This window comes from Crocodylus porosus, unplaced genomic scaffold (genome assembly GCF_001723895.1).
Source record: "Crocodylus porosus isolate Cpor-Errol unplaced genomic scaffold, CroPor_comp1, whole genome shotgun sequence".
Taxonomy (NCBI): Eukaryota; Metazoa; Chordata; order Crocodylia; family Crocodylidae; genus Crocodylus; species Crocodylus porosus.
In genome coordinates, this window is record NW_017728931.1 from 59888925 (window position 1) to 59901244 (window position 12320).

Genomic DNA, 12320 nt, shown 5'->3' on the forward strand with positions numbered 1-12320 from the left:
CTTACACTTGAGAAGAAATTCAGGATACTTATGCCCACCAACATCTTTTGGAATTGACTTTGCTAGCTCCCACATTTCTTCAAAAGTCGGGACACCAGATAGAATAATTTTTTGGCAGACCAAATCTGTTATCAGTTTAGGCCACAAGCCTGGGTCTTTGAAAAAGCCTCAATCAGATTGTGTATTACTACCCTCTCCTGTGTTTGGTAAGTCTTCTTCTGAATGTAGTGGTGCTAATGGTGATATTACTTGACTATCTTTTGAAAGCATTAGATTGGAGTTACATAATGCATCTGGCAGCTTTTCTTCATTGTCAGTTGCCACAGGCACAGCCTCTATATTAAAATCATTCCCATCTTGCTTTTGTTCATCTGCTTCCTAAGGTAGTGTATTGCCTGAGCCAGACTGGAGAAAGGCCTTGTCTGTTTTGAAAAATGGGAAGACTGACTGGTATCTTTTAGCTTCTTTTAGTTCCCTTAGTTTTACCTCCTTACATTTCTGGCTGCCTTATTTGTATTTATAGCTAGACATGGTGCGTGTGTGTGAGAAAGAGAAAGAAATGTCCCTTCCTTCCAGGCACTAACCCTATCCCCGTTTCAGTTCTTCTCTGTGCAATGTTTAGACCACCAGGCCTAACTCATTACTCACTTTTGGGCCTGTAAATCCTACCAGCAACACTATGGCTACTGTCCCTGGGATCAACGTCCCTGGTTATATTGTTAAGAAGGATAACCTCGAGAGGGTCCAGAGGAGGGCCACTCATATGGTTAAGGGTTTACAGGCCGAGCCCTATCAGAAGAGACTGAGATACCTGAACCTCTTCAGCCTCTGCAAGAGAAGGCTGAGAGGTGATCTTGTGGCTGCCTATAAATTAACTAGGGGCATGCAGCAAGGAATCAAAGATGCTCTGTTCAGCAGGGCGCCTTTTGGGGTAATAAGGAACAATGGTCACAGACAGCAGATTCAAGCTAGATGTCAGGAAAAACTTCTTCATGGTAAGGGTGGCCAAAACTTGGAATGGGCTTCCAAGTGAGGTGGTGCTCTCTCCTATCTTGCAAGTCTTTAAGAGAAAGTTGGATAGGCATCTGGCTGGGGTCATCTGACCCCAGCAGTCTTTCCTGCCCAAGGCAGGGGGTCGGACTCAATGATCTGTTGAGGTCCCTTCCGAATCTAGCATCTATGAATCTAAGAATATTGGCAGCCAGTAAGTTTGCACATCTACACACGTGCATGCTTACTGCTCAGTAAAAACACCTAACCATGAGTAAATTTGATACCTGCAAATGTAGGTATTAAATTTACTCGCATTAGTTACTGCACGGTAATGCATGTGTAGACGCCACCTGGGTGCAAATTTGCTCCCAGGTCAGCTTGGCCACTAGGGGGCTGGCCTGAGGCTAGCCCTATGGCTCTGGACTGGGAGCCTCTCTTGCCCCAGGGCTGGGCTGTCTCTATGGCAGCCCCTGCCACAGGCCTCTAAAAGCCTGCAGGCATTTTGAGCCCTGGGGCACACCAGCAGGGAGCCTGAGAGAACTCCAGGTCCCTGTGTCGACTTGGGCAGGCTGCAGGCCAGTTGCCCCAGCCTGCTAGCCCCCTGGCATCACTGCCTGGCATCTCAGTGCCATGTGCCTGCCTGGCCTGTGCTGTACAGGCCAGCAGGGCACTGGAGCCTGCTGCAGGGTGCTGTAGGCTCCAGCCAGGCCTACTAGCATCGAGGTCCAGCTGCAGTCTGCTTCTGGATGCCAGGGCCAGCTTCACCTGCCCGCAGTCCTCCCTCAGCAGCCTGCCCTGAGCCTGTAGGTCCTGTAGGGCATTGCCTTAGCTGTGTGGCTGCAGGATACTACCCAGGCCTGGCAGCACAGGGACAGCTGCACAGTGACCCATAGAGCCAACACAGGACCCCGCCATGGAATCCTACTTATGCATGCCCATGCCTGTACCCATGTCCACCACCCACGGCCCCAGCTAGTCGCAGGAGAAGACTGGTGATCTTGTGGCACTGTGAGGCGAGACAGAGGTGCAGCACCAGTGTGAGTGGGGTGGGTGCTCCAACACCCATGTCTATGATGTGCTGTCAGGCTGGATGCAGGAGAGTGGGCACAACCACTTGGCACATAAAGATCAAGGCCTTGCAGGGACAGTGGGTGGCCATCAACAACCACAATTGTCAGTCAGGGAGTGCCCTTAAGTACATGCCCTTTATGCAACAACTGATGGAGATCCTTGCACCTCAGGATCCTTGCATCTCAGGATCTTTGCGTCCCTTTAATGCAGCAACTGATGGAGATCCTTGCATCTCAGGATCCAGGTCATAAGAATGCTGTCTACAGCAGTAGGGGTGGCCTACCTGAACTACTGCCCCAGGTTCCTTTGACCCCAGCTGACTTGGGGCAGGGGGCTGGACTCGATGATCTCCTGAGGTCCCTTCCAGCTCTAATGCCTATGAAATCTATGAAGCCGAGGCCCTGCTAATGCGCCAGCTCTCCCAGAACAGGACCCTCCTTCTGGATTGCCTGGTCATAGTGTTGGAGGATCACTAGCAGACACTCGGGTCTGGCAGGTAGAGAATGTAACCCGTCAGGACAGGTGGCAGGTGGAGGATGCGGCCTGCCAGAACAGGTAGTGGGCAGAGGACGTGGCCTATGAGGAGGACCAGTACAAGAAGGTGTGGAACTGGGTGGACGGGGATTTCTCGGCACAGATTCTGGCCATGGAGCATGAGTAGGTGGAGACACTGAGAGAGTAAACCGCAGTCCTGGCCAGGGCAGTGCAGGCCACGGATGATGACTGCTGGGTGCTGCATACCATTCTGGCCCTGTGTGGCAGGGCACTGATATTGCCTGCCATTTTAAGAACTGGGCCAGGGAGGGGCAGGTGACCAGATGTTGACGGTCATTTTAAGGCCCAGCTCCCTGAGCTGAGGGCAGTTTGTGATCAGCCAGCAGAGAAGAAACAGGGAGTGCTGGAGGAGGTGGTCTGCCAGTGCCTCACACACCCGGTGCCCTGGCCCCCAGTGGCAGGTACACAGCTCTTCTGCACCTTGGCAGGGGGGAGGGGCTGCCACTGTTGCTGTTGCCACAGGTGGTGCTCCCGCCTCCACATGTCCTCTGCCCACTGTGCCTCCTCTGTCCAGGACTCATGGAAGAGCTCACCCCGGGCCACACAGATGTTATGTAGCACCCAGGCTGTGAAAATGACCTGGGGGAGATTGTTCTCAGTGAATCTGAGGTGGGCAGTGAGGGTGCACCAGCAGCTCTTGCGGTGCCCAAAGGTGCACTCCACCAGGGCATGGGTCCAGCCCAAGCAGTGGTTAAAGTGTACCTGGCAGAGGTCTAGCTGGCTGGTGTAGGGGTGCATGAACCAGAGCAGGAGTGGGTACGTGGGGTCCCTGATGACCAGGGGTGGGACTGCCATGGCACCCAGCTGCAGGTCCAGCACCCCTGGTGTGAAGCAGCTGCTCTGCACCACAGTTGGCAGGCCAGAGTTCCTGAAGAAACAGATGTTGCAGGTGTTGCCTACCCAGCTGGCGCTCACATACATGAAGGCCCTGCAGTGGTCCACAACAGCCTGCAGCACCATGGAGTGAAAGCCCCCCCCGGGTGTAGTAGGGACAGTCTTTGTGGGACAGGGAGGTGATGGGGATGTGGGTCCCGTCCAGGGTCCCAATTCATTGGGGGAATCTCAGGGCACAGAACATGGCCATCACTGCCAGGGGGTCGTGCACATGGAGCATGGTATCTGCCAGCACATCCTGAAGGGTGCCACACACCTCCAGGACTGCCTCCCCAGTGGTGGCCTTGCCCACGCCGAACAGGTTGCTGATGTACAGAGGCTGTCAGGCGTGGCCATCTTCAGCAGGGTGAGGGCCAGCTGGGTGTCTGCAGGGTGGGGTGAGCACATGGTGATGTCCTGCCACTTGAGGTGTGGCTGGAGCAGCTCCAGGAGATCCTGGAAGGTGTCCCAGGGCATGCAGAATGCCTCTAGTCACTACTTGTCATCCCAGGTATGCTGGATGACATGCAGCCACCAGTCCTGGCTGGGCCAGAGGGTCCAGAAGTGGCATGGCTGGACACTCATGAGGATGACAGTGGTCCCAGCAGTTGCATTCTGGAGCTCGTTGTCAGTGTCACTGATGGGGTCTAAGGCAGGCAGATGGGATTGAGGCAGCAGGTGTGCAGCAACGGCCCTGGGATAGTATGCGGCAGGTAGTTGCTGGACATGAGGGAGCTGGGAGGGCCCTGACAGCCATGAGCCAGGTGGCATTTGGTGCGGTGGGCCAGCACAGCAGCCAACAGGAGTGGTGGTCGTTGCTGCCCGGAGAAGGGGCTGGAGCAATCATGGCATGGGGAGGTACAGGTGTCGAGGACAGTGCTGCCATGTGCTGTTACTGTGCTGGGCATGCTACTCCTGGCCAAGGAAGGGGCTGGCCACAGAGCAGCATGTGGGCCTGGCTTTTGAAAAGGCCTGCCAGCTGCTGCCAGTTGCAGCCAAAGCCTGGAGCTCCCCTGGTGGTGGCAGGGGTCCACTGTAGGACCCCAGGAAGTAGCAGCAGATTGGCAGCAAATCTGCTGCTGCTTCCCTGCACATGTAGATGCCTGCCTGGCATCATTTACTCATGAGTAAATTACTCATTTCTGCTTCCATTGAACTAAATGACAAAATTCCTACTAATTTCCCTAGAAGAAGGCCTGAAATGTCTTGAGTAAGGTAATTATCAGTAAGAAAATGAAGACCAAGAAACATTTCAGGTACAGGATTGTAGGATTTATCAACTATAAGAGATTACTTAAAATATCAAATGTTTAAAATTCTTAAAAATATGACATTTTAAAATTTACATTTAGGAACAATGATTTATTTTCTGTTAATAATTGTCATTCATGTTCTGAACTTAGTATAAACACTATATGCCAGAAGGCTTGGCACTGATCACAGCCCTCACAAACAGTGCTAAAGATCTGAATTTGGCAAGAAGCTCAGCAGAAACTGAAGGAATATGTAGAGGGAACAAAGCTTTGGTGAAGGTCTTTCCAAATCAATCTCAAATGTAAAGGGACCAATAGGGTGGTGATGCCCTCATATCTTACAATCTAAGTTAGGTGACCCTGGTAAGCTCTTGAATGGGAAACTTTCAAATTTAAAAAAAAGTTGAAGAAAATTAGTGGTTCTATCCTTACAATTTTCTTCGGTTTTACATTCCAGCATGTACATAACTCTGAAATTAAAGGGAATTTTGGGTATTGATATTGTATTGGGACGATGGCTTAGTGTTCAGAGGAAAATCAAGACTGAAGATATATATTTATATTTCTGTCAGTGCATGTGTTTATCCTTAGTACACACCCATTTAACTTGAGGAGGGTCTGTCTAGCCATGTGACTGCATCTCACTGTGGTGTGCTGAAGGCTTACCTTTCCTGAGGTATATACTTTTCTGTTAGTTTTAGATTGCTCATCACTTTTCTTCCATAATTCATATGTTTAGAGTAACAGTTAAACAACATGTTTGTAAAGCAATGAAGTATATAGAATACATATTTTATAAATGTTTTGGTGGGACTTGTGTTAAATGTATATGGATTGCTGCTATACTTCTACCTTAAAGAAAGAAGACCTTTTGATCTATCCCTGCCAATCAAGAACTTTTGATCAGCATAAAATACATGAAAGCATTTTAAAACTGCAAGGAGTGGGAAAAAAGACAATGAGCTCTGAGCCTGGATGTTAATTCTAGAGAGCAGTGATACATTAAAATAACCTACAAACCAGGCAGGCAGCAGGACCCAGCTGCAGTAACAATCCCTACAGACTATGTCATCACATTCTATCAGAAAATACGAGAGGAACCCAGTGAAAAGAGAATTCACTGTCCTGCACATCCACAGCTGATTACAGAGGCTCTGAATAAAAACAGGTAGGTCGTATATATCATTGACTGCATATTTTTTAAGATAAAGTTTTTATTGGGCAGAAGAGGCTGACGTAAGAGTATGCATGCATATTTGTAGATTATATGGGCAGTCTGACTACTGAAAGTAATGTAATCCCTATCTGAAAAAGAATAAATGCCAAGAAGGAGAGAAGAGGATTTTGGTTTTCAGAACATGCGTACACCAGAGTAATAGGATGAACCTGAAATGGCCAGGGATAAAAAAAATAGGAGCTAGAAGGCCTCTTCTGCCTCTTAAGTGTCTGTAATATCAAGGTAATTTGCATCATCACAGATCCTCACAGGAAGTGAGAGGCTCCATACCAGCTTTGAACTGACTGCCTAAAGGAGTTTTCCATCTATTGACTCCTCTGTGAAATCCTATGAAATATGAACTTTCATGTCTTCTCAGGAGAACTTTTATAATCTTTTCTCCAATGCCTGATGAAGGGTGTTTGTGCCCAAAAGCTTGCAATCAAAATTTTTTTTTTTGCAAAAATCTCATTGGTCTAATAAAAGATATCCTCTCTACTGGAAGTCTTGGTTGCCTTTTCCTCTAGACCAATATGGCTACAACCTGGATATCTGTTATATTAGTGACATTCACTATAACGTTTTGTACTAATTATTAACACATTTAATCTTCTCAATATTTCTACACTGTAGTGCTACTTAACAATCTAACAGAGAAATAATTAGAATTAAATAATCTTAAGACCATTTTGAGTCAGAAAAAAGCCAGTATTCTATTTTCCTTAGGTAGAATTGATAAGGAATAGTACCTGTTTTCAAAATGCTTGGGTTCAGTTCAGTTCATGGTATTTCACTGAAATCACAAACTCATAATGAAGATGAAAAACACGCCCTTCATTCTAAAAGAGAAGCATGAATTAAGTGTTCACTTTTTGACAGCATTATAAGATAGCGAGTGAAGAAAATAACATTAATGCAAATTATTCCACAAAGCGTTATTAAAAATTAATTCAAATTGGCATTTATCCAAACAGTACCACTTGCACTGAAAGCTGATTGAGGAACCAGTGAAATAACTACATGTAATATATCCTACTGGGGCGTGGAATGGCATCTAGTAAAGTCTAGTCTGCAGGGTTAGTCAGATGATTCTGAACTGGTAGTGAATGCAAAAACCAGTAAGGAGAAAAATAGTATGAAGGGCCTGAGTAGGAGGAAATATATAAGTATCAATTTCAGATATTCCTAGGATGTCTATCACTGTGACATCTACATGAAAAAGCACGAGCCTTATCTTGAAAAAAATGCAAACTAAAACTCACCCAGAAAAATATTAGGCCCAAGACTTTAGGGGAAGATGTTAAAAGAATTGAAGCAGCGTGTTGCTTAATCTTCTAGTCCAGGGGGCCAGGTGAGTGGTTCAGGGCTGGTGTACAGGTTGGATCCTGTAGGTGAGGACAGTCTGCAGGCTGGATCCACCATGGAGGCAATGTGCAGGGTCAATCTGTGGGTGCAATCTGGCATCCCATTCTGGCCCTGCATGGCAGATCTGGCCACAGAGTGACCCTGTGTTCAGGCCCGCCCTGCATGCCATGATTATGCCCAACTAGATTACCTTACAGTTAAGTTTCACTGGGTAAAATATAAAGGTGATGTAAACTGTAAAGTTAAACAAGAACTAGTTTAAGCAGATCTATAGTAATGCAACACAGATGTTAAAAGGATCCAGAATACTGTATGACAGTTATCAATATTACCCAAACCCCACCTGCTCTCCCAGACTTCAAATATAAAAAAGAACTTTTCTTTTCTCAGCATCAGTTCTCTGAAGAATGGCTCTGAGTGACCTCCTCTACCCAGACAACCCAAAGAGACGGCAAGAAGTGATCCGGCTGCACCAAGAGCTGCTTGACTGCATGTCAGCTAACTTCCTTGCCACCAATGAACTGATTGGTGTGCTGAATGCACATTTGGGGTGTTCGATTGCCCACATCCAGATGAGAAAGACTGGCACCATTAAGGAAAACTGTGACATTATCATCCAAGCCATGGGTGACATTCAACAGGAAGTCAGGAAGATTGATAAAGAAATGAAGGAAAAACTGGAGCCAATGCTGTACCAAAAACTTTGTGATATCAAAGAGCCAGAGGTAGGGAAAATAGCAATAGCACACAAAGTTTTTTCAATTATTCTTGGGGAAGCTACTTCCACTGCTGGTCTGTTAGCTGTGAAACTAATTGGCTCAAATGTTATAACCAATACCGTTAGCAAACTGGTCACTCTGCTTGCCCAGATTGGTGCTTCTGTTCTTGGAGGAATTGGAATTGCTATTCTTGGGCTAGGCATTGATGTGGTCCTCCAGGCCATCCTGGGAGCAGTTGAGAGGGATCAGCTGCTGGCCTCTGTTAAAAGTTATGAGGATCACCTGGCTGAATTTAAGACAGCCTCAGAAAAATATTCATGTGCCATAAATGAAGCAACTTCAATAGTGAAACATAAAACTCAGTGAATGGCTTTTTAAGTTGCCTGTAATTGTCACAATGACAGAATTTACTAGATGTAAGAATCAAATCAGTTCATGTACACTTTGATCCTTCATGGCTGAGCACACTTTTTTCTTCAACTTCAAGCATTTTTTGAGGTGGCACCAGGGATAGCTCAAAGAGTTGGAACTGAGCTCTTTCAATAACTGATTCAAGCCCACTTCAGAAAAGTAGTATATGAAAGTACCTGCTTCTGGTGTTTGCTGAGATTATGGGAAATAAAATGGTCATTCCTAATCTAGTAAACTAGTGGTCAAGTAGCTGCACAAGATAAAATCATCATTATGCTTAACTCTAATTCCCAGGTTCTGGAGAGATGCTAGTAGCTGAAAAAAGGTCAGATCTACACTAGAAACTTTTGTCGATACAATAATGGTTAAGAGTGTGATTTTTATAATGTTTATTTCTTATTGACAAAAGCTTGAGTGGAGATGCAGATACACTAACAAAGAAGGTGGGCTTTTTTTTGCCAGAATATCCACATTTGGAGGGTTACTGGTATTGCAACTTTTTTCTGGTGCATACTAGACCTAATCTTGATATATAGGATTCCCCTCTCATGGTCATCTGTCAGTGTTTTGAATCTGTATCTATGAAGCCACCCAGTGCCCTACTTAAAATGAACTCTAATCCTGACAGAGTTGTGGTTTGAAAAATATGTGCGCGCACAATTTAAGCTCTACAGTTAAGAGATGAAAAGAAGGCTCCAGCATTCCAGAGACGCTATGGGCCCAATCATGAAAACACACGTGCAATTAATATTGTGCATACATGCAGTTCTTCTGGGTTAAACGGATCTACATGCAGGCGAAAGTGCTTGCAGGACAACTGGCCTACAAGGACATGCTATTTTCTTTTAAGTGATTAATGGATGAGTGATATGGGACGGTAGTGGGCTTATTCAATATATTCACAGCCTGTAAAACATCACAAATACTACAAATCTAAATGTGCCTAGTTTGGAAACAAACGGTTAGAGCAAAGAGTTTGATTTGTATGCCCCTTCTCTGAGACACACTGAAGTTTGGGTTTTTTTGGCCGTTATTTGAATAAAAATTGTCATTTTAAAAATATATTAAACCTGTACCATATTAATTTTGAGAGCTCTTTTCTCTATTTGGTTGACTTAGTTCATAGGCACTTGTTCTTTGCCTCAAAAATTAGTCTAAAGCTAAATCATGCACATTATTTAACTAAGAAAGGATGCAATATATGTTACAATACAGGTTGTTTATAAAGTTATAAAGTTTGTGCAGGTTTAAACTTTAATAACTTTGGATGTACACGATAGAAGCAAACTGTAAATGGTGATTGAAAGCATAATACATTAAGTTTTAACAAAATACAGCTCAAATTTCTAGACTTCAATATAACTTGCCATCTTTTGTGACACATCATTCAATCTGATACAAAGTGCCACAAGGGATGACGAGGTCAAACAGTCATAAACTACTGCAAGACTGTTTCAGGCTGGACATAAGGAAGAATTTCTTTACTGTCCAAGCCCCCAAGGTCTGGAACAGTCTGCCATCAGAGGTGGTTCAAGCACCTACACTGAACACCTTCAAAAGTAAATTGGATGCTTATCTTGCTGGGATCCTGTGACCCCAGCTGACTTCCTGCCCTTTGGGCGGGAGACTGGACTTGATGATCTTCCGAGATCCCTTCCAGCCTTAACATCTATGAAATCTATGAAATCTGATTTTCCACCTCGTAGAAAACATTTTCTAGCTGAGTGATTTCATGATTGGCATTTATGAGCCTTACCCTATACAATGCTTACACTATGCTAAAAAACATAATGAATTATGCTTTCAGTTGCCAAAGTTATTGAAGTTTAAAGTTGCACAAGGACTTAAAGGCACCTATATAAGCACTCATATAAGCACCCTGTATATAAACTGTACAGATCATTATATGAAAGTTGTACACAGGCTCAGTTTTTTATACCAAGACATACTGTGACAAAACTATTCAGAAAAGACACAACAGCGGATTTGTATGGTAACAACTAGGGTATCTGTGTAAAATTTGAAGCAGCTCTCCTCTACCTTTTTATCTTTCTATTCTCATTCCCTTATTCATGTTTGTCTCCCTTCCAACCTCATTTGCCTTCTTTGTTTTCCCTCTTTCCTTGTGCTCTTTTCCCTTTCCTTCCTACTTGCAGGCTTAATTTCTTCTGTAGCCCTTAGTAGTCTAAGCTGAATATACCTCAGCACGTATGGCAATAACTCATTAAGCAGAAGAGTACTGGAAAGACACACAGACCAAAACATCTAGCAGATCTTTCTGGCAGCTTGTCCATCTTAAGAAGGAAAGAAGTACATTTCTGGGGGGAAGCGGGGGTGGGGACGGGGAATAAAAAGATAACATTTTCATTCACCTTTATACCTTCTTGGTGATACTGGGAAAAGAAAGATACGTTTTCCATGAAGTAGAAAAGCAGGGAAGAGTGAGCTTATCACTATGAAGTATTCATATTGTAGGCTGTGGCAACCAGTCAGTCCCACAGAGTACAAAGCAGTGACCTCACAGAGGCCTGGGGCTGGTCAGCAATTCTGCTTGATCCAGGAGATGTAGCAGTGACCTCACAGAGGCTTATGCATGAGCCAGACAGGAGGATCTCTGTATTTTAGTGGGTTTTAAGGTAATGGAGGCAATCAAGTCCATTTATCCTGAATTTGTTAAATGTAATAAAGAGCTCATTAACCAAGTCTGGCATGAAATTAGAGTGACCAGGCATTTTTATAGTGGCCTTCAAAGAGTTGCTTTCATGTGTAACAGTAGATACTTTGCTCCAGTGGAGAGTGTTTGAAATAAAGGAGTGAATGGAAAGGATAACTTAGTGCAGTGGGGGTCAAACTTTTGAGGAGGTATGACACAAATTAGCCGTCCCCTCCCCACAAGACATTCAGATCCCTTTTCCCTGCCCAGCCTGCTCGTTTCCTGCTTTTTGCCCTGTGCTTCCTGACTGCTCTGCTTTCTGCTCCCTGTCCTATTCACCACCGTGTTGCTTGTCCCCTCCCCAGATTGCTGTGTGCCAAACATACAGGTTGCCTGTGCCACTTGTTGTACTTAAGCCACAGGCTGGCCATCCCTGACCTAGTTTGTTATGCTTTAAGTAGGTAGAGACTGGGTTTTAACAGAACAGTCTGTGGCAGTCTTTTACATTCACTTGGTAACACAAGTCATAGGGTTGCTTGAAGCTGTAGTCACTTGTTTAACTACTGATTTTGAATAAGGAGAAACAGCCAGCATCTGCATTTCTCCCATCTACACACTTTGTGTATGCTGGCTGTTTCCAAGTTGCCTGGTAGATCACGTGTCGTGCAGAAGCATGTGCCACTGGAACATCCTTCTGTGCACTTTCTTAAGTAGGCCACATCCAAATTGCCTTCTGGTTTCCCTTAATAAAAAAATTAGAAACATTTTAGAACTGCTACTTAAACATGAAATTGCAGAGTAAGAAATCAGCCATAAACTGGACCGTGTTAAGTATGGTTTAAACAGAGACTACAGATTCTTATCCCATTACCTGGATTAGCTATGGTGACCTCTACATTCCTTTGAGTTCTTTCAGCATTTCCCCTCCCCTTCACTTTCCCACCTATTGTATTCTAATCACTCTGCTTTATTATGACATCCTTTTACAGCATCTGGATTATCTGATGCCAGCAGTCTTTCCTGCTCAGAGCAGGGAGGCTGGACCTGATGATCTCACAAGATCCCTTCCAGCCCTAAACTTCTGTGAATCTGTGATACAGTCAAAAGAGCAGTCAACTCCAGCACTTCCGTGTTCTCTCTATATATCTTATGTCACAGGCAATCCCTCATAGTCAAGGATAATCGTCTTCCACCACTGCCTTATCTGTGGC

At 45.0% G+C, this 12320-nt stretch overlaps 2 protein-coding genes across 3 annotated transcripts in view; one reads left to right on the top strand and one right to left on the bottom strand.

Annotated features, from left to right (window-relative positions):
• LOC109316825 overlaps window positions 1-11330 on the bottom strand; it is a 17024-nt gene extending 5694 nt beyond the window's left edge. The window contains exons 1-2 of one of the 2 annotated variants that reach the window (XM_019545186.1): window positions 10829-11330; window positions 6711-6800 (exon numbers count right to left, since the gene is read on the bottom strand). The gene's annotated coding sequence lies outside the window, so the exon portion shown is untranslated. Of the gene's footprint in view, window positions 1-6710; window positions 6801-7223; window positions 7693-10828 lie in introns of those variants that run through there. The other variant, XM_019545185.1, reaches the window with a different exon arrangement.
• Window positions 4920-9546, top strand: SMCO3 (single-pass membrane protein with coiled-coil domains 3). The gene is made up of 2 exons (XM_019545187.1): window positions 4920-5913; window positions 7717-9546. The coding sequence occupies exon 2, from the start codon at window positions 7734-7736 to the stop codon at window positions 8409-8411; it is 678 nt and encodes a 225-aa protein (XP_019400732.1). The 5' UTR covers window positions 4920-5913; window positions 7717-7733; the 3' UTR covers window positions 8412-9546.
• Window positions 11331-12320: the final 990 nt, after the last annotated feature.

Excerpts from the sequence above, each read along its gene's own strand:
- SMCO3 (XM_019545187.1), top strand. The coding sequence starts at position 7,734 with ATGGCTCTGAGTGACCTCCTCTACCCAGACAACCCAAAGAGACGGCAA.